The 18,491-nt window shown below is 38.6% G+C and overlaps 1 protein-coding gene and 1 pseudogene across 1 annotated transcript; both read left to right on the top strand.

The window, feature by feature from the left end:
• Positions 1-15,384: 15,384 nt before the first annotated feature.
• Positions 15,385-15,502, top strand: LOC142641851 (U4 spliceosomal RNA; annotated as a pseudogene).
• An 86-nt stretch (positions 15,503-15,588) lies between these two features.
• LOC142640795 (phospholipase A1-IIdelta) lies at positions 15,589-17,436 on the top strand. The gene has a single exon (XM_075815056.1). It carries the CDS (start codon positions 15,719-15,721, stop codon positions 17,129-17,131), a length of 1,413 nt encoding a protein of 470 aa, XP_075671171.1. The 5' UTR covers positions 15,589-15,718; the 3' UTR covers positions 17,132-17,436.
• The last annotated feature ends 1,055 nt before the right edge of the window (positions 17,437-18,491 follow it).

Raw genomic sequence — 18,491 nt, 5'->3', positions numbered from 1 at the left:
GACCCGTTGCCATTCCTACGTCTGACCCGTTTAATTAAATGATATTTTACCAATATACCCTTCAAACTCTAGGTATATGAACTTATTAGTTGTTGTGATTTATATTCTTTGACATATTGTGATTGATTATTTGTGATATTGGGATATGCTTGAATTTTGAATGATTATTTGTGATGCAGTTACTCGTTAGTTCTGAATTTTATATTAAAAATATTTATTTGTTTGTTTTTTCATTAATTTTTATTTTTCATTTTTCATTTTGATAAAATCTGATAAACAGGTCGACACGACTGACCCGTTTAATAAATGGGTTGTGTTAGGGTTGAGGAATCTTGACCCGTTTAATAAACATGTCGGGTTAGTATTGACCTATGTAGTCAAATACTCATGACTTGACACGACACGAACCCGACACGCGAACACAAATTATCACCCCTATTTCCCAGCTTGATTAGATCACCTTTGGTTGAAAACCCTCAAAAATTATCAACCAATGCATCCCCTTATTAAAAAAAGGTTATATGAACCATCTCTGTCTCTCAGAGGATTCTCAAAAAAAAAAAAAAGAAAAAAAAAGAAGAGGTTATATGATGTTATAGTCGGTCCATTCGCTGAACTTAGCACATTGGGAGTTGGGACTTGGGACCCTGATTTTATTATTTGTTTAGTGACAATCTAACTTTTAAGTAGGTATGTGTTTTTCTTAAAAAATGAATAGATTCAAGTGGAACGATATTTGGACTCAGGCATATTCTTGACCTTGAGAGTAGGGCCCAAAGCTTATGAAAGAAAGCTAAGTCGAGTAAGTATTTGCCTAACAAATGACAATCAATCAATTTCTCACCTTTAGTAGTTTATTTTTTTTGGGAGAAAATTCTCACCTTTAGTACAACTCAAAAAACAAATGACACTACAAATGGAATAAAAACTAATAAAGTATTAAATGAATCACGTTTTGCCAAGCCAACTTATAGAGATTATCAATATTCATCTACATCAAAAATTAATTGGTATCTTGATTTGATGATAAAGAACTATCATCAGGAGCAGATGTTATAGGTTGAAACTCTCTTAAAAAAAAAAAAAAAAAACCGATAGAGACCATCTTATCCAAAAAATATATATATATTAAAAAAAAACTCTTATAGAGCACACTAGATTAGAGTCATTTTTATTTATTTATTTTAAATAGATAGGATAATGTAAGGACCAAAAAATCATAAACCAGCCTATGTATCTCACTGCTCGTTCCCTGATTAAAGATCCGAATACAATATATTTGGTAGAGAGGGTCCAACAACCAAAAGTCCCCCCTCTGTATCTTCCGGTTCCTATTTATATCATTGGCTCCTATCATCTCAGCCTTACACCTTGCAATCTATTAAATTTCTTCCCCCGACACCTGTCTGTCGGTAATGGAGCAAAGCCCTAACTTTGCGTTCCGCACTGTTCAGGTCATATCTACATTAATGCAACGGACAAAGTTGGTACTTTCTAATTAATGTGGCCAGAAAGGTTGGTGCCGGACATTTAATGCAATCTTCTAAGTTATCCTGCCACATTCAGATATTTGCAATACGTCCCCTATGTCACCAACGCCCATGCCACTTCATCTTCGGGTATCCTCGGGTAAATTTCCTTATTCCTTTATTCTCCCTTGCTTACTATGTATCGGGCTTCCCTTCCTCGGGTCCTTGGGTTCTTGGGTCTTCGGCACCTCACAACAGCCCCTTTAACACTTGAGTTATTAACCATAAATTAATAACCAAGTTTTAACTTCGCATACACGCTTCTTACCTGTCCCTTTGTTTTCACACGTACAGACGTCTTTTCACTGCCCCATGACCCACGTCTGGCGCCTCGTATCCCACGATGGAGCATTTATGGAGTCTGGCATTTTTTTTCCCGCGCACGTTCTACGACTGGATGAATATTGTACGGCTCAGATTTCGATCCTAATTATGAGCGGGAAAGTTACCGCCCTTATTTCTTTTACCTCATTATTTCTACTTTCCCACCCCTATAAAAGCAAACCTTCAGGCTGGATGAAGCTCATTTTGGCGTTTTGAAGGATTAAAAGAAGAGTGAGCTCCCGAGGACCAGTTTTAAGCAATCTTCAGAGGTGTGTTTATTTTCCTTTTGCTTCTTTCTACTTGTTTGCTTTTCTCCTCTTGTCGTGGGGATTAATGGGTAGGTACGCTAAGCTAGTTAACACAGATGAAGCGAAGGCCGCCTTTAAAAACCGATATAGGATCCCCGATGACATAGACATTATGTATTGCGAGGAAGAAGAGATTTCACTCGTATCTCGGCCACCTGAATCCGTTTTGATTCCAATGATTGCATTCATCGAGGGAGGCATGGAAATTCCTATGGGTAGAGTAACCAAGGATTTTCTGATAAACTATAGGCTTACCCCATCACAATGTTCCCCAAATGTCCTTAGAATTTTAGGATGTGTAGACGCCCTTAACCGAAGGATGGGGACCAATTTGACCTGGCAAGATGTAAACTGGGTGTACAACTGCCAAAAAGGGGACATGACTAAATATTATATGAAGTGTAGAATCCCCTCCGTTAGGCTGATCTCTTGCTTACCCGATTCAAGTAAAGGGATGGATGAAGATTACCTTGTCATTTCGGGCAATCGGCATGACGGCTTACACTGCCCTACCCGAGAAGGGGTGCCAGGTAGGGTTCCCGAGGACCAACCTAGTACTTAGGACTAACCAACTTCCCTTTATGTGATTTGTATTGCTTAACTTATTCATTCTAACGATTTCATTCCTTATTGCAGACGATTACCATACCGCTCCAAACTTGTCTGCTGTGAACCGTGCAGATCTAAATAGGATTCTTCGGTCAGAAATCTTTTCACATAGGGGCGGACAACTTCGAGCAGCCCACATCATCCTCGGCTACACCCCATCCACCAAACGTTTCCAAAGCCCGAAGAACGTAATCAGAGCAAGGGATCTTCGACTAGCTCTGATTAACGTTGCGGTTCCTAGATTCCTACTGCCTACACCTCCGCCCGCAGGAACTCAAGACGCACAACTTCCTGCCCCACTTACCGCCCAATTACTTTATCCCTCGGAGCAAGCTGCCAATCCTGTAACCGAAGAAAGAGCTGCCACTCCCGAGTCAACTCAACCCGAGGTGACGGAGAAGGACTTTGAAGTGTTCTACCGCAAAGACGCTCCTTGCAGTTCCAACCCCTTGACCAGCACAATGGGTTTTCAAGAGAAAGAGCCCGACCTGTTGGCCTTGCTTCAAGCGCATGCATGCGATTCTTCATCGGCAATGCCGGTCCCTCCTCGTCCAATTACCCTGGCTGTGACACGTGCACCTTCTTCAGAAGTTGTGGACAAAAAACGAAAGAGGGGCCAAAGTAATAAAAATGTAATAGAAATCGAAGAAGGGGAGAGTCTCGACCCTTCTTCTAAAGATACCAGGGCTGGAAAAGCCCTTTCCAAAAAGTCTGCTCCTACTGGTTCGTCCAAGGACCCCAGTAGTGAGCCTACAAGGAAGGCATCAGCCTGGCGACCCAACTTCACCCTCAGTTCGGGTAATCCCGTTTTGGATGACGCCAACCTGAGGGACCCGAAGAAGGGAAGCTCGAGCCTGGTGGCCGAGTGTTTAGAGAAGGCTCTATGCCTTCCTGAAGATATGGCTGAATTGCGGTCATTCCGCAAGAGGAAAGTCTTCCTGTCCTTGAAACAGGATTTAGCCAAGGTATTTCCCAAGTCTTTGCACATTCCATCTACGAGCCTAATTCTTTATTATGACTAACTTTGTTAATTCAAATGTATTATAGGCGGTCCAGGCTTCCTTTATGGCTGAAGAATGGGTAGACCACTCGCTAGACCTTGCCCGGAAAGCTGAGCACAATGCCGAGGCGGCTGTGAGGGCCCAAAAAGAAGCAGAGCTAAACTTAAAAGAGACCCTCACTCGCTTGTCTGAAGTAGAGAAAGCTCATAAAAACGCTGAGGCTGCCCTGCAAAGTTACGAATCGCAGGCGAATCTTGCTCTTGAGGCCCAAAAGCAAGCTCAAAACAGGCTCGCCCTTACTGTTGTTGAGCTTAAACAAGTGCAAGGAGCGCTAGCCACCAAAGAGTAGGAGCAGGCCGCTGTTGAGCAAGCAGCGTATGACGCTGGGATGAAGAAGGCAGCTGATAGCTTGACCGCCCAACTCAAAGGGGTTGCTAGAGCGTTTTGTTTGGAGGTACAGGGTCGTGCTTTGGATGCTGCCGGGGTAGCCACTAACGCTGAACTCCGAACTCCAGACAACGTTTACTATCCTCCGGCATTATGCTTAGCTCCTGCTCCCCCTATGCCAACAAGTGAATCAGCTGCGCCCGTCCCTGCTCCTGACCCATCTGATGCGCCAACAACGAAAAACCCTTCTCCTACAGCCCAGCCCGTGGAAGAAGTAATTGAAAGTGACTTGGCTGAAGAGCCGGTAAAAAAGAAGAAGAAAGATATAGAATCAGAAAAAAGAAAAGACAAGCAGCCTGTTGCTTAGTCGTTTTATTGTTGTTGTCTTTTTTTTTTTTTTATATGTACGGGTGTAAGGGGCCACATGACTGCCACATTTTTGTAATGAGTATTTTACCAGAGACTAATATCGGCCCTTTTTGTTATGCATTTATTATCACCATGTGTTGCCGTTCAATTGTTACCTTTCACGCATCTAGATAGAGGCTTAGATCAATTAAAAATCATGATATAAATTAAAAGTTGTTCATGATTATACTTGTGATTTTAAGAAGCACAGAAGGATTAACTTGGGAACCATAACTTAACTGCTTAACTTTTTACAACGTTAGAAAGACGAGGCATGAAACAAAATTAACTTAGCGCATCTAAAGATTGCTTACACTAATACTTAACTGTTTGAGATATGTTAGCATTTACCTTGTTTTTTGAAAAGTTACGATGTTAGACTTATGATTCTTGTATCTGACTTGTTCCTTTAGTTGCTAGGTTTTCCTTGACTTACGGTCCGAGGAACCAGATAAGAACCAAGATCAGTTTAACACTCGTGTTTTTACAAGTGGTTAATTTCTCTTAGACTTGTGGCCCGAGGAGCCGAACAAGAGCTAAGGTCAATTTAACACTTGTGTGTTTTACAAGTGGTTAATTTCTCTTAGGCTTGTGGCCCTAGGAGCCGAACAAGAGCTAAGGTCAGTTTAACACTTGTGTTTTTACAAAGTGATTAATTTCTCTTAGACTTGTGGCCTGAGGAGCCGAACAAGCACTAAGGTCAATTTAACACTTGTGTGTTTACAAAGTGGTTAATTTCTCTTAGACTTGTGGCCCGAGGAGCCGAACAAGGGCTAAGGTCAGTTTAACACTTGTGTGTTTACAAAGTGGTTAATTTCTCTTAGACTTATGGCCTGAGGAGCCGAACAAGGGCTAAGGTCAGTTTAACACTTGTGTGTTTACAAGTGGTTAATTTCTCTTAGACTTGTGGCCCGAGGAGCCGAACAAGAGCTAAGGTCAGTTTAACACTTGTGTTTTGATAACTGCGAGATTGATACAAATAAAAACAAAGCAATCAAGACAACATTTTTAGCACAAAAGGAAATTCTTTTCTTAATAATAATAACATCGTAAGTTATTTACATTCCAAGGGCGAGGAATCACCCTCCCATCCAGATCTTCCAAACGATAAGCCCCTATACCTGCTAATGAGGTAATCTTATACGGCCCCTCCCAATTAGGTCCCAATTTTCCCCAAGCCGGATTTCTTGCTGTCCCTACTACTTTTCTCAGCACCAAATCACCTGGTACTAAGGGCCTGGACCTAACTCCCTTGTCGTATGTCTGTTTGAGTTTCTGCTGATAGCTACCCATCTTTACACTAGCTACTTCTCTTCTTTCCTCAATAGTATTCAAACAATCATGCATCTTGTCACGATTACTCGTATCATCATACTGGTCGGATTTCAGGGTGGGAAAACCATATTCTAATGGTATTATAGCTTCCATACCATACATCATTGAAAAGGGTGTCTCGCCTGTTGATCTTCGGGGTGTAGTGCGATAGGCCCATAATACATGAGGCAATTCTTCTACCCAGCATCCTTTAGCGTCATCCAAATGCTTCTTCAACACAGCCAAGATGACTTTATTTGTTGCTTCGGCTTGACCATTTCCTTGAGGATAGGCCGGTGTTGAATATCCATTTCTTATTCCCATCCCTACACAGTACCGTCGGAAAGCCTTGCTATCAAATTGAAGCCCGTTATCAGAATTCAAGGTGTGAGGGACTCCAAAGCGAGTTATGATATTCTTCCAAATGAATTTCTTCGCATCCACATCCCTGATATTAGCTAACGGTTCGGCTTCCACCCATTTCGTGAAATAGTCCATGTCGACAATGAGCAATCTCTTATTACCAACTGCTCGAGGAAAAGGTCCAACGATATCTAAACCCCACTTAGCGAAGGACCATGGGCTGGAAAATGGATTTAAAGTACCTCCTGGTTGATGAATGTTTGGCGCATATCTTTGATACTGATCACATTTCTTGGCATACTCTTGAGAGGTTTTCTACATGTTCGGCCACCAATACCCTTGAGTCATGGCTCTGTGAGCTAATGATCTTCCTCTGGTGTGGCTCCTACATACCCCTTCATGTAATTCTTACAACAAGGGTTCCACAGCTTCAGGATGTACGCAGAGCAGATACGGCCCTGCATAGGAGCGCCTATAGAGCTTCTGCTCCTCTGACAGCCAGTAATGGGGAGCACTTCTTCGTACCTTCTCGGCCACTGTTCCATCTTCAGGTAGTACTCCTTGCTACAAGAAAGCTATGATTGGGTCCATCCAGCTTGGGCCCACACGAATGTTGTGAACCCGTACTGCCGAGATGCTTGTCAGGCTAGAGGTCAGTAAATCCTCCACCATGACCATCCGTGGTAATTTCGAGCCCAGTGATGTGGCTAACATTGCTAATGAATCAGCGTGAGCGTTCTGTCCTCTTGGGACTTGTTGTACTTGGAAAATTTCAAACAAACTTAACACCCCTTTGACTCGTTCAAGATAACTCTTCGTTCTTTCATCTCTTGCCTCAAATTCTCCATTAACTTGCCCTACCACTAGTCTGGAATCACAATACAACTTCACTATCTTCCCTCCCAAGTGTTTAACCATTTGGGCGCCCACCAAGACAGCTTCATAATCAGCCTCATTATTAGTGGCTGAGAATCCCAGCCTTAATGATTTTTCGATAACTAACTTTTCGATGGTTATCACTGTCACCATGGTATCTTCTTGGTTGATCTGACCTTCTGTGAACTCGGCCACGAAATCGGCAAGGATTTGCCCCTTAATAGCTGTCCGAGGCATATATTTGACATCATAGGCTCCAAGCTTGGTTCCCCACTTGGCTACGCGACCCATGTAATCCGATTTCCTCATAATAGCCTGCAAGGGCAACAGGGTGAGTACTACTACGGTGTGAGCTTGAAAGTAATGGGGCAATTTCCTCGTTGCATGCACCACGGCTAGAAGAGCTTTTTCTAAAAGTAGGTATCGCTGTTCTACTTCCTGTAAGGACTTGCTGACATAATATATTGGTTTTTGAACCCCACCATCATTCCGTATCAAGACAAGACTTATAGCGTGATTTGTAACGGCTAGATAAGCATATAACACTTCTTCCTTTTCTGGTCTTGATAATATCGGTGGTTTAGCCAAGTATTGCTTTAAATCCTCAAAAGTCAAGTTACATTCATTAGTCCACCGGAAATCTTTCCACTTGTGCAAAAGACAATAAAAGGGGCGGCACCTATCTGCAGACCGGGATATGAACCTATTCAAGGCTGCAACCATACCGGCTAGCTTTCGTACTTCTTTAGGATTCCGAGGAGGATGCAAGCCTAAGATGGCCTTGATTTGATCGGGATTAACTTCAATTCCCCGATGAGTTATCATGTACCCTAGAAACTTTCCCGAGCCTACTCCAAAAGAGCACTTTGATGCATTCAAGCGTAACTTGTGCTTTCTTAAAACTGAGAAGGTCTCATGCAAATCCTTCAAATGGTCTCCCGTCTTTTTACTTTTAATTACCATGTCATCGATATAAGCTTCCATATTACGCCCCAACTACGAATCAAACATTCTAGTCACCATCCGTTGGTAAGTGGATCCTGCGTTCTTAAGACCAAAATGCATCACTCGGTAATGGTAGTTGCCATTAGGGGCGCGAAAGGCCGTCTTCTCCTGATCATTCAGTGACAAAGGGATCTGATGATACCCTTAGAATTCATCCAAGAAACTCATTCGGGGATGCCCCACAGTTGCATCCACCAATTGATCGATTCTGGGTATAGGGAAGGGGTCCTTGGGACATGCCTTATTCAGATCTGTAAAGTCAATACAGACTCTCCATTTGCCATTCTTCTTTTTTACCACAACAGTGTTGGCCAGCCACTCAGGATAAAAAATCTCCTTAATTGCCTCGGCTTGCTTTAGCTTACTAACCTCCTCTTTAACTGCCTCCGCATGCTCTTGAGACGCACGTCAAGGAGGCTGCTTTCGTGGCATAGCATGGGGATTAACATTCAAGTGGTGGCAAATGACTTCTGGATCAATTCCCGGGACGTCATAAGTCGTCCATGCAAAAACATCAATGTTATCCTGTAAGAATTGAACCAGCTCCTCCCTTTCCAGTATCGGTAACTTTGATCCCACTTGAAAATATTTCTCTTTATCTTCCCCTATAAATACCTTGTCTATCTGCTCAGCAAAGCCTCCACCCTCAACTTCGCCAACTTCCCGAGCAATCTCCTTTAATTGCTATGATGTCTCCAGAACCTCCCCTGCCAATGAACCTTGACCCGTTCGGATAGTGGCAGACGTCAGACATTGCCTGGCTACCATCTGGCTACCATGTAACACTCCCACACTTCCTCGTATAGGGTATTTCACCATTATGTGCAAAGTAGATGAAATTGCCTCTATTGCATGGAGCCAAGGCCTGGCCAAAATGGCCGTGTACGGGGAGTATGCCATAACAACTATGAAGTTAACCTATACTTCGGAACCCTCCACCTGCACAGGTAACTTAATCATTCCTCGTGGAATTACCTGTTTTCCATCAAAGCCTACCAAAGGATGATCATATTTTTCCAAATCTTCTTCTCTCAACTTTAAACCATTAAATAGGCCAGGATACATGATTTTTCTGCACCACTTCCATCATCCACCAAGACTCGTCTCACATCATATCCCCCGATACGAACCGCTACCACCAAGGTGTCATCGTGGGGCTGATACGTGCCCTCTTTATCTTTATCGGAAAATCCCAATATTGGCGTCGCCGAGAACCTCATTCTTTTATCTACTTGATTACTTTCCTCCATGACTTCATTTCCAAAACCGTTTTGAACGGTCATGACCCGAGAAGGTTTCCCGAATTCTCCTCTCGGTTGTGCCAGAATGACGCTAATAGTGCCTAGAGATGGTTGAGGAGCATGACCCCAATATTTTCGAGTGCCTTGTTGTCCCCCTTTCCCGTCCAGTTTAGCCAATAAATGATTGATCTTCCCAGCTTTAATCAATTGATTCAGATGATCGCGCAATGTCTGGCAATCCTCCGGGTATGTCCCTTGTCCTGATGATAATGGCAATGGAGGTTCTGATTTCTCATGGATGCATCTCCATTCATTTTGTTGGGTGGCCTAAAATATGGTTCATGCCGAATTTTCTCCAGTATGTGATGCACGGGTTCCTTGAATAATGAATTAATTAGAGGAGTTTCGGCGGTCATCAGGTGGCTTGAAAAGTCTCGTTTAGGCCGACTACCTTGGAACCCCCCTCCCCGAAGATCTTTCCTCTCCGGATACACTTTCATTTTTCCTTTGCTTTGCACCTGGTCTTCTTCTACCTGTTTATACTTATCTATCCGGTCCATGAGTTAACGCATATCTATCGCGGCCTTCATTGTCAAGGACTTCCTTAACCCATGCTCCGTGGGAAGGCCCACCTTGAAAGCTCTCAAGGCTACATTCCCCACATCTCCATCAATTTCATTATACATTTCCCAATATCGATCGGAATAGGTTTTGAGTGTTTCGCCTTCCCTCATAGACATAGACAGTAGAGCATCCAAGGGTTTTGGAATCCTAGTACAAGTTATGAACCTTGCTCCAAATGCCCTAGTCAACTCCTCAAAAGACTTCAGAGAACCTTCTGCCAGAGCATCAAACCACCTCATGGCCACGGGCCCCAAATTGGAGGGAAAAACTCTACACATTAGCACCTCATTATTCGAGTAAACGACCATCTTTTGACTAAAATGACTGACGTGTTCTACAGGGTCAGTCCTCCCGTTGTACATAGTAAAAATGGGTTGAGAAAACCTACGAGGTAGCTTTCCCCTATTTATCCTGGTCACAAAAGGGGATTTGGCGATTTGCCTTAGGGCTTTACCCATTGCATCACTTCCATCATCGTGATACATCCTATCAGTACCTGGCATCTTCATCTCCTTTTGCTTCTTTGTCCTAACACCCGACGATGCGCTGACACGGGTCACACTTCGCGTAGGCTCAAATACTGGGGGCTCATTTCCTCCAAGGTTTGCTTCCGAACTGTCACTGGAAGAACAAGCATAACTCTTACGTCCTCGTTTTCTACAATCCAAGCACTTGCGTAAGTAAGCTATCTCATATTGCATTTGTTGCAATACAACATCGCGAGACATCTGCCCCTCAGTTAGTGATCGTTGTTCAGCCCCCTTACCGCTATCATGTGCTTCCGCCACCCCTGAGGTATGTCCCTTCCCTATTCCTTGCTGGAGACTTACGGTTACGTCCCTATTTCATGAACTCACTGATTCCTCTCTTTCTAGATACGCCTCAGCCATATACTTCTAAACGGAATGTATCAAATTGTTGTTCCCACAGACGGCGCCAATTGTAAGGACCAAAAAATCATAAACCAGCCTATGTATCTCACTGCTCATTCCCTGATTAAAGATCTGAATACAATATATTTGGTAGAGAGGGTCCAACAACCAATAGTCCCCCCTCTGTATCTTCCGATTCCTATTTATATCATTGGCTCCTATCATCTCAGCCTTACACCTTGCAATCTATTAAGCTTCTTCCCCCGACACCTGTTTGTCGGTAATGGAGCAAAGCCCTAACTTTGCGTTCCGCACTGTTCAGGTCATATCTACATTAATGCAACAGACAAAGTTGGTACTTTTTAATTAATGCGGCCAGAAAGGTTGGTGCTGGACATTTAATGCAATCTTCTAAGTTATCCTGCCACATTCAGATATTTGCAATACATCCCTTATGTCACCAACGCCCATGCCACTTCATCTTCAGGTATTCTCGGATAAATTTCCTTATTCCTTTATTCTCCCTTGCTTACTATGTATCGGGCTTCCCTTCCTCGGGTCCTCGGGTTCTTGGGTCTTCGGCACCTCACAGATAATATTTCATCATATAATATTTGCTTTATAATGATTATTTTTTGTTATCAGATCAAGATACTAATTAATTTTTGTATAAGTGTGGTTCAAACCAATATATCTTTTTCAACAATTAAAAATTTTACAAGTTAAGATAATCGGAACCCACTTTTTTTATATTTTTTTTATAAGACTTTTAACTTTTATGGATACCAATAAAGTTTGAGGAAGTATTAAAATAATTTTGAAAAGTTTTTATATGACCATTGTTGTTGAAAACAATTCAAAAAAGAAAAAAAGAAAAAGAAAAAAAAGAGCTCACATGATCCCAAACCCACCTTAAAAATATATTTTATATAAAATACTTTTTTTTAGAAACATTTTATATAAATAACTAAATATATAATATGAAATGAGTTTCAATTAGCTCAACCAGTACTAAAGTCAATTATAGTTGAATAAGAGCTATAAGGTTAAAATCTCACCTACACTAAGGGTCCGTTTGGGAGTTCATAAGGGAAGGGAAGGGAAGGGAAGGGAAGGGAATGATCATAAGGGAATTGAAATGAATGGAAAAGAATAGAATGGAATGAAATTAAGTAACCTTGATTGGATGTTTTAAAATAAAGGAATGGAAATGAATGAAAATGAATGGAATGTAAGTAATCTTGTTTGGGAGTAACATGGAGGGAATATAATGAAATCATTTTATGACAATATTACTATTAGACCCCTATTTTAAAATAAAGGGTTAAATATATAGGGGTGTTTTGGGAGTTTTAGTAAAAAATTCATTAAATCTAATTCTATTCCCTCTCATTCCTTCCAATTTCGGAGGGGATGAAAATTTGAGGTTTTAAGGGAATAGAGAGGAATGAGTGTTTCCTCTTATTCATTCCATTCCCTCCCACTTAAACTCCCAAACAAAGGAATGGACTTTTCATTCCCTCTATTAAAACTCCCAAACAAGGGAAGGGAAGAATATTCTAAAATTATTCTTTTCATTCCTTTCCATTCTCTACTCCCAAACGAGGCCTAAAAACCAATTAGTGTTTTAGCATGCTAATAAAGATAAAAAGTACTAAATATGGACATTATACTTTTTTTTTTTTTTGAAGTTGTAAGAGGAATTTATCCACAATATTCTTGGAATATCCAGAATATTTATGGGAAAAAATTAATTATTTTCATCAAAATATTGAATATGAATATTATACATTTTTTTTAAAAAGTTAAGTCATAAAAGGATTTTATCCACAACATTCTTGGAATATCCAAAATGTCTATGGAAAGAAATTAACTATCTTCATCATTGTTTTTCTTTTTGTTAAGTTGTAAGAGAATTTTATCCGCAATATTCTAGGAATATCCAAAATGTTTATGAGAAGAAATTTATCACTGACAGTTATTTTTACCATAAAAGTATTTTTTCCCCCCTTAAATTGTGGGACTTTTTACTCGGAATGCCAAATATGTTTACGGATTGAAATTAATTGCCGTCATAATTAGACAAAATGTTTATAGGAAGAAAATAATGAAATGACTTACAAGAGTTTTTTTTTTTTTTTTTTTAAAGATTTTCAACCTATGACCTCCACTCCTAATAATAACTCTTTATTACCAGACTAAGACACCAATTAGTTTTTGGTATAGGCGGGAATTGAATCCTAGGTCTCTTATATAATCATTATAGACTTTACCAGTTGAGCTAACTGGAACTCACGACTTACAGGAGTTTTAACATGTGTTATTGATTTATTTTTTTTGAGATGTAGGTATTATTGACCTATATTTTAACATAAAAAACATGTGTCATTGGATCCAATTTTTATACTATTTACAATTTAGATATAGATAAGCTAATGTACATGGTACAATATACAATTTAGATATTCCTCACAAATTAAAAAAAAAATTAGATAAGCTAATATACAATTTAGCTCTACTTTGAGATCCGTGTACATTGAACAATATCTTTAATGTTTTTTTTAAAAAAAATTTGTACAGTATCTTTATTTGTTTGTTTTGTTTTTATTTTATTTTATTTTTTGGATAAGGTACATTGTCTTTGTTTTGATTTTTATCGGTATGTGTTTCGAGGAATGTCATTGTGCCTTGGTTTTCACTAAAATTCATATCTTACTCATCAAATTGTGCAGGTTAGCATCGTGGATTATGCAACTTGACCTAGGCTATTTTGATGTATTAGCTGAAGTTAAAGTACCTTTTTTTGGGGAAGAAAAGTTAAAGCACATTGTGCGCTGTTTTTGTATTGATTTCTATCTGTATGTTCTTCAGGGAATATCCTCGTGCCCTGGTTTTTTATATACTTAATTAAAAAAAAAACTGATTTAAATTCAGAGATTAAATTAAAAGTTTAATCTTTAAATTTTGGAGGTTATTTTGATTTTGATTTTTTAAGGTTGAGATATTTTATTTTGGTACACCAAGTTTGATTTTATTTTTAAATTGATCATTACACCAATATTCGTAACTTAATGCAACAGAATGGAATAGGTTCTTTTGGTTTTTCTCTCTCTCTCAAAAGTCAAGTTAGCCACCTACTTAGATGGAACGAGTATTTTGAAAACAAAATTAAATTTGGTGGGTGTAAATATAAAATTATAAACTTATTGGATAAAAAACAAAAATAATTCCATATTTTGAGGCTCAAAAGTTTAATTTAATCAAATTGTGAATAAAAAAAAATTGTGCACAAGCTTTGAACTAGGGTGACAATTCGTATTCGCGTGTCGGGTTCATATTTGCGTGTCAGATTCGTATCATGTTGATTTATGAGTATTCGATTATATGAGTCAGCACTAACTTGACATGTTTATTAAACAGATCAAGATTTCTCAACCCTAACACAACTTATTTATTAAATGGGTTAGTTGTGTCGACATATTTATCAGATTTTATTATATAAGAAAATAGTATTAACCAAATTGATATGAATTATGAAAAACTAAAAAAAAATTAATATAAAATTCAGAACTAATGAGTAACTGCATCACAAATAATCATTCAAAATTAAAGTATATCTCAATATCACAAATAATCAATCATAATATGTCAATGAAAATAAACCATAATAACTAATAAGATATACCTAAAGTTTGAAGGATATATTGGTGTCATTTAATTAAACGGGTCAGACAAGTTAAACGAGTTTCAAGAGTTGGACACTAACCCAACCCGTTTATTAAACGGATTAATCATGTCAACTCGAATATGACACTAATCCATTAGGCTTCAACCCATAATTTACTAATTTCGTATCGTGTCGTGTCAAGTTCGTGGGTTGTGTCCAATTTTGCTACTCTTACTTTGAACTAGTCAAACCATCCAAATTTTGCTTGGTTAAGCCGACTGATTAGCTGTAGCTCTCATAAAATCTTACTTGTATCCAACTTGTAATTTATTAAATTTCCTATTGTGTTAAATTAGTCTTTTAAAAATTATCAAAAAAAAGTCATTAAACCCATTTTTTTTAGAAAATCAACCTTAAAAAAAAAACACTCATACTCATAAAGTCACACCCCATAAGTCTTTTTTTTTTTTTTTTTTTTGGATGTGACCCCGTACGTATAATGCCGAGAACTTCCATTTCTATATCACTAAATTAAATATTTTTTTTAAAAAGTCAATTGTATAAATGCCTCTAATAAGTTGGTATTCTTGTTGAGAAAGTTGACCCACGAATCAAATATGTACCGCGAGCATTGATATAGAAAATTAATAAAAGCGTACAATTTTATGTCACAACTTATTGCATAAAAACTTGTGATATAAAAAATTAATAAAAGTGTACAACTTTGTGTCATAACTCATTGTATAAAAAATTGTGATAATATAAGTATAATAATAGGTTATGTGAAGACACATTTATACTAATCACAATTCATCAGGTGACGAGTTGGCTGCACTTTTCTATATCCAAAGCATCACTCATGTTTCACATGGTAATGACGCAGTCCGTGAGGTTCTAATCGAGACGCGTCTATTGCTGGTTGAAAACTATTTCCATGTTTCACATGGTATCTTCATTTTAAAAACCGCGTTGGTTTAATTTAACCTTCCCCACATTTGCCCAAAAACTGACAAAAAAGACAAAAGAAATGAAATAGAAAAGAAAACACCAAGAAGAAAAAAAAATTAAATTAAATGACTTATTCGTAGTGGGCCAGTACCATGTTCATCACCACCCACTCTTTATCTACAAATACATAACCATCATTCCTCTTCTCAACCCATCAAATCCCAAATAATTTTCTCTATCGCATGGAGATGGGAAATAATTCCACAAAGCAAACACAATCACACTCACACTCACACTTCCACAAACTTTCCCTTCATCGTCCAAATCACAATCACAACCACAACCACAACAGCACTCCAATTGTAACCATGAGCAACAACAATTACGCAGCAACAGAAACAGACCCAGAAGCAGAAGAACCAACATGGCCAGAACTCCTAGGTAGCAACAATTGGGAAGGTCTATTGGACCCTCTCAACCTTAGCCTCCGAAAACTCGTACTTCGTTGTGGTGATCTCATCCAATGCACCTATGATGCCTTCAACAACGACCAGAACTCCAAGTACTGTGGCTTTAGTCGCTATGGCAAGGCCTCTTTCTTCAACAAAGTCATGTTTGAGGCTGCCTCTGATTACCAAGTTGTGGCCTTTCTCTATGGCACGGCCAGAGTTGGTCAGCGTGAAGCCTTTTTCTTCCACTCTCAGTCCCGTGAGTCTTGGGACCGTGAGTCCAATTGGATTGGCTATATAGCTGTGACAACTGACGAGGCTAGCTCCGCCTTAGGCAGACGTGAAATCTATGTAGCCTGGCGTGGTACTACAAGGAACTACGAGTGGATTGATGTATTGGGTGCTGACCTCGAGTCTGTCCAGTCTTTGATGCATCCACAACATGTGTCTGTAGCTAAGTCTGGTAATGATGGTGATGCTAGTAGCAGTGATAGCGATGATGATAATGAAAAGGTTCCAAAAGTCATGAGGGGTTGGCTTACAATCTACACCTCGGATGACCCGAAGTCGTCATTCACAAAAACAAGTGCAAGAGTACAGCTTCAAACCAAAATCAAGGCGTTGATAAAGCAGTACCAAGATGAGAAGGTAAGTGTGACACTAGTGGGGCATAGTCTTGGTGCTAGTTTATCAGTTTTGAGCGCTTTTGATTTGGTGGAGAATGGTGTTTCTGATATTCCAGTTTCAGCAGTTGTGTTTGGGTGCCCACAAGTTGGCAATAAAGCTTTCAATCAAAGGTTCAAAAGTTACCCAAATCTTAATGTTTTGCACGTGAGGAACACCATTGATATCATACCTCACTATCCTGGGCACTTGTTGGGGTTCGTGGACACTGGGATTGAGTTGGTTATAGATACAAGGAAGTCACCGAGCTTGAAAGACTCAAAGAATCCAAGTGATTGGCATAATTTGCAGGCCATGTTGCATGCGGTAGCTGGGTGGAATGGGAAGGAAAAGGAATTTGAGTTAAAGGTTAAGAGAAGCTTGGCTCTGGTGAACAAGTCGTGTGAGTTTCTCAAGGATGAATGTTTGGTACCAGGGTCATGGTGGGTAGAGAAGAACAAAGGGATGGTGCGAGATAAGAATGGTGATTGGGTTATGGCTCCGCCGGATGATGAAGATCTGCCTGTACCTGAGGAGTATTGACTGGTAGAAACGACTTGGATTTTTGATTGGTTGGTCTTGTGTTCATCAGCTGAAGTGGTGATTGATCTTAATTTTCCATTGTTCAGTTGTACTTTCCTTTTTTACTTTACTATTCTCTCTGTGCCTAACATTGTCCATGGATGCTTCCTCATCTGTTGACTGTTGTCTAGAACCATAGCCTATATAATAATAATGATACAGTAGGCTTCTTTGTTTATATCCGCATTCAGTTAATATTGTATGTAAAATTTAAAACAAAAATTAAGTCTGTCTAAGAAATAATATAGATAATAATTTTTCTCCAATAATTGTGATTGGCTAACATTTAAGCTTCTTCTTTCCACGCCTACACGAATATGCCATCCTTTATAATGCTTTGTCCAGAACTGTTGAACACTATTTACTGATTATTTTCTCGGTCAACTAAATATATTATGGCTTTTTTACTTTTTAGTAGTGTTTGGTTTGTATATGCTTTAGAATCTCATTTACTCCTCGTGTGTGTATGTAATATATCCCTATTACAACTCATTCAGTGGCGGCTCCGAAATTTGTTCGGTGGCTTATTCAAAAAGCATAAATTATACAATTTAATAAATAAAAAATTTATATATTAAAGATGATGATAATAATAATAATAATAAAAAGAACACACAAATACATAAAATTTTACTTAATTAACTAAAAATTGATATTATATAAAAATTAAGTAACTTTTTAAGTTTATTCACTTAATTAACTAAAACTATTATTTTTTTGTTCTAATCAAAATTATTGAAAAAAGAAAAAAGAAAAGTAGTTGTATAATGAAAAAAGTTAAATTTATGTGACTTTGACCAATTAGTTGTATAATATATATTTTATAATGTTTTTGAAGAAAAGTAGTCGTACAATAACAATATGTCAAATAAAGCAAAAATTAAAAGTAAAGTCAAAACTAAAAACAAAGCTTTAGTATAAGTTTAAAAGAATATAAAAATATGTAATTTTTTTTTACTTAAAAAATCTTAATATATTGTTTTTTTAAAAGATAAACAGTGGAAAATTTTATTGATGAAAGAAAAAAACTAGAATACCAAAAAAACATAAAAAGACATCATGACACCTTGGACTAAGGGCAACCACCAACAAATGTAGTGGTCCTAGAAAGACATTCTTAACCACCAACAAATGTAGTGGTCCCAGGAAGACATTCATAAAGACAGCTAATTTGGACCAAATTCTCGGCTATTATAAGTTGACCTTAAGTTGGGACTAAAATTTAATTTTATTGATTTAAAAAAAATTCAGAGTTAAATTTTTTTTTAAAGGTAGATAAATATAAGATTTTAAATTATTATATATATATATATATTTTTTT

This window comes from Castanea sativa, chromosome 6, assembly GCF_040712315.1.
Source record: "Castanea sativa cultivar Marrone di Chiusa Pesio chromosome 6, ASM4071231v1".
NCBI classification, from domain to species: domain Eukaryota; kingdom Viridiplantae; phylum Streptophyta; class Magnoliopsida; order Fagales; family Fagaceae; genus Castanea; species Castanea sativa.
Note: the sequence above shows the minus strand (reverse complement) of the source record. Positions and strands in the feature narration are given on the sequence as shown.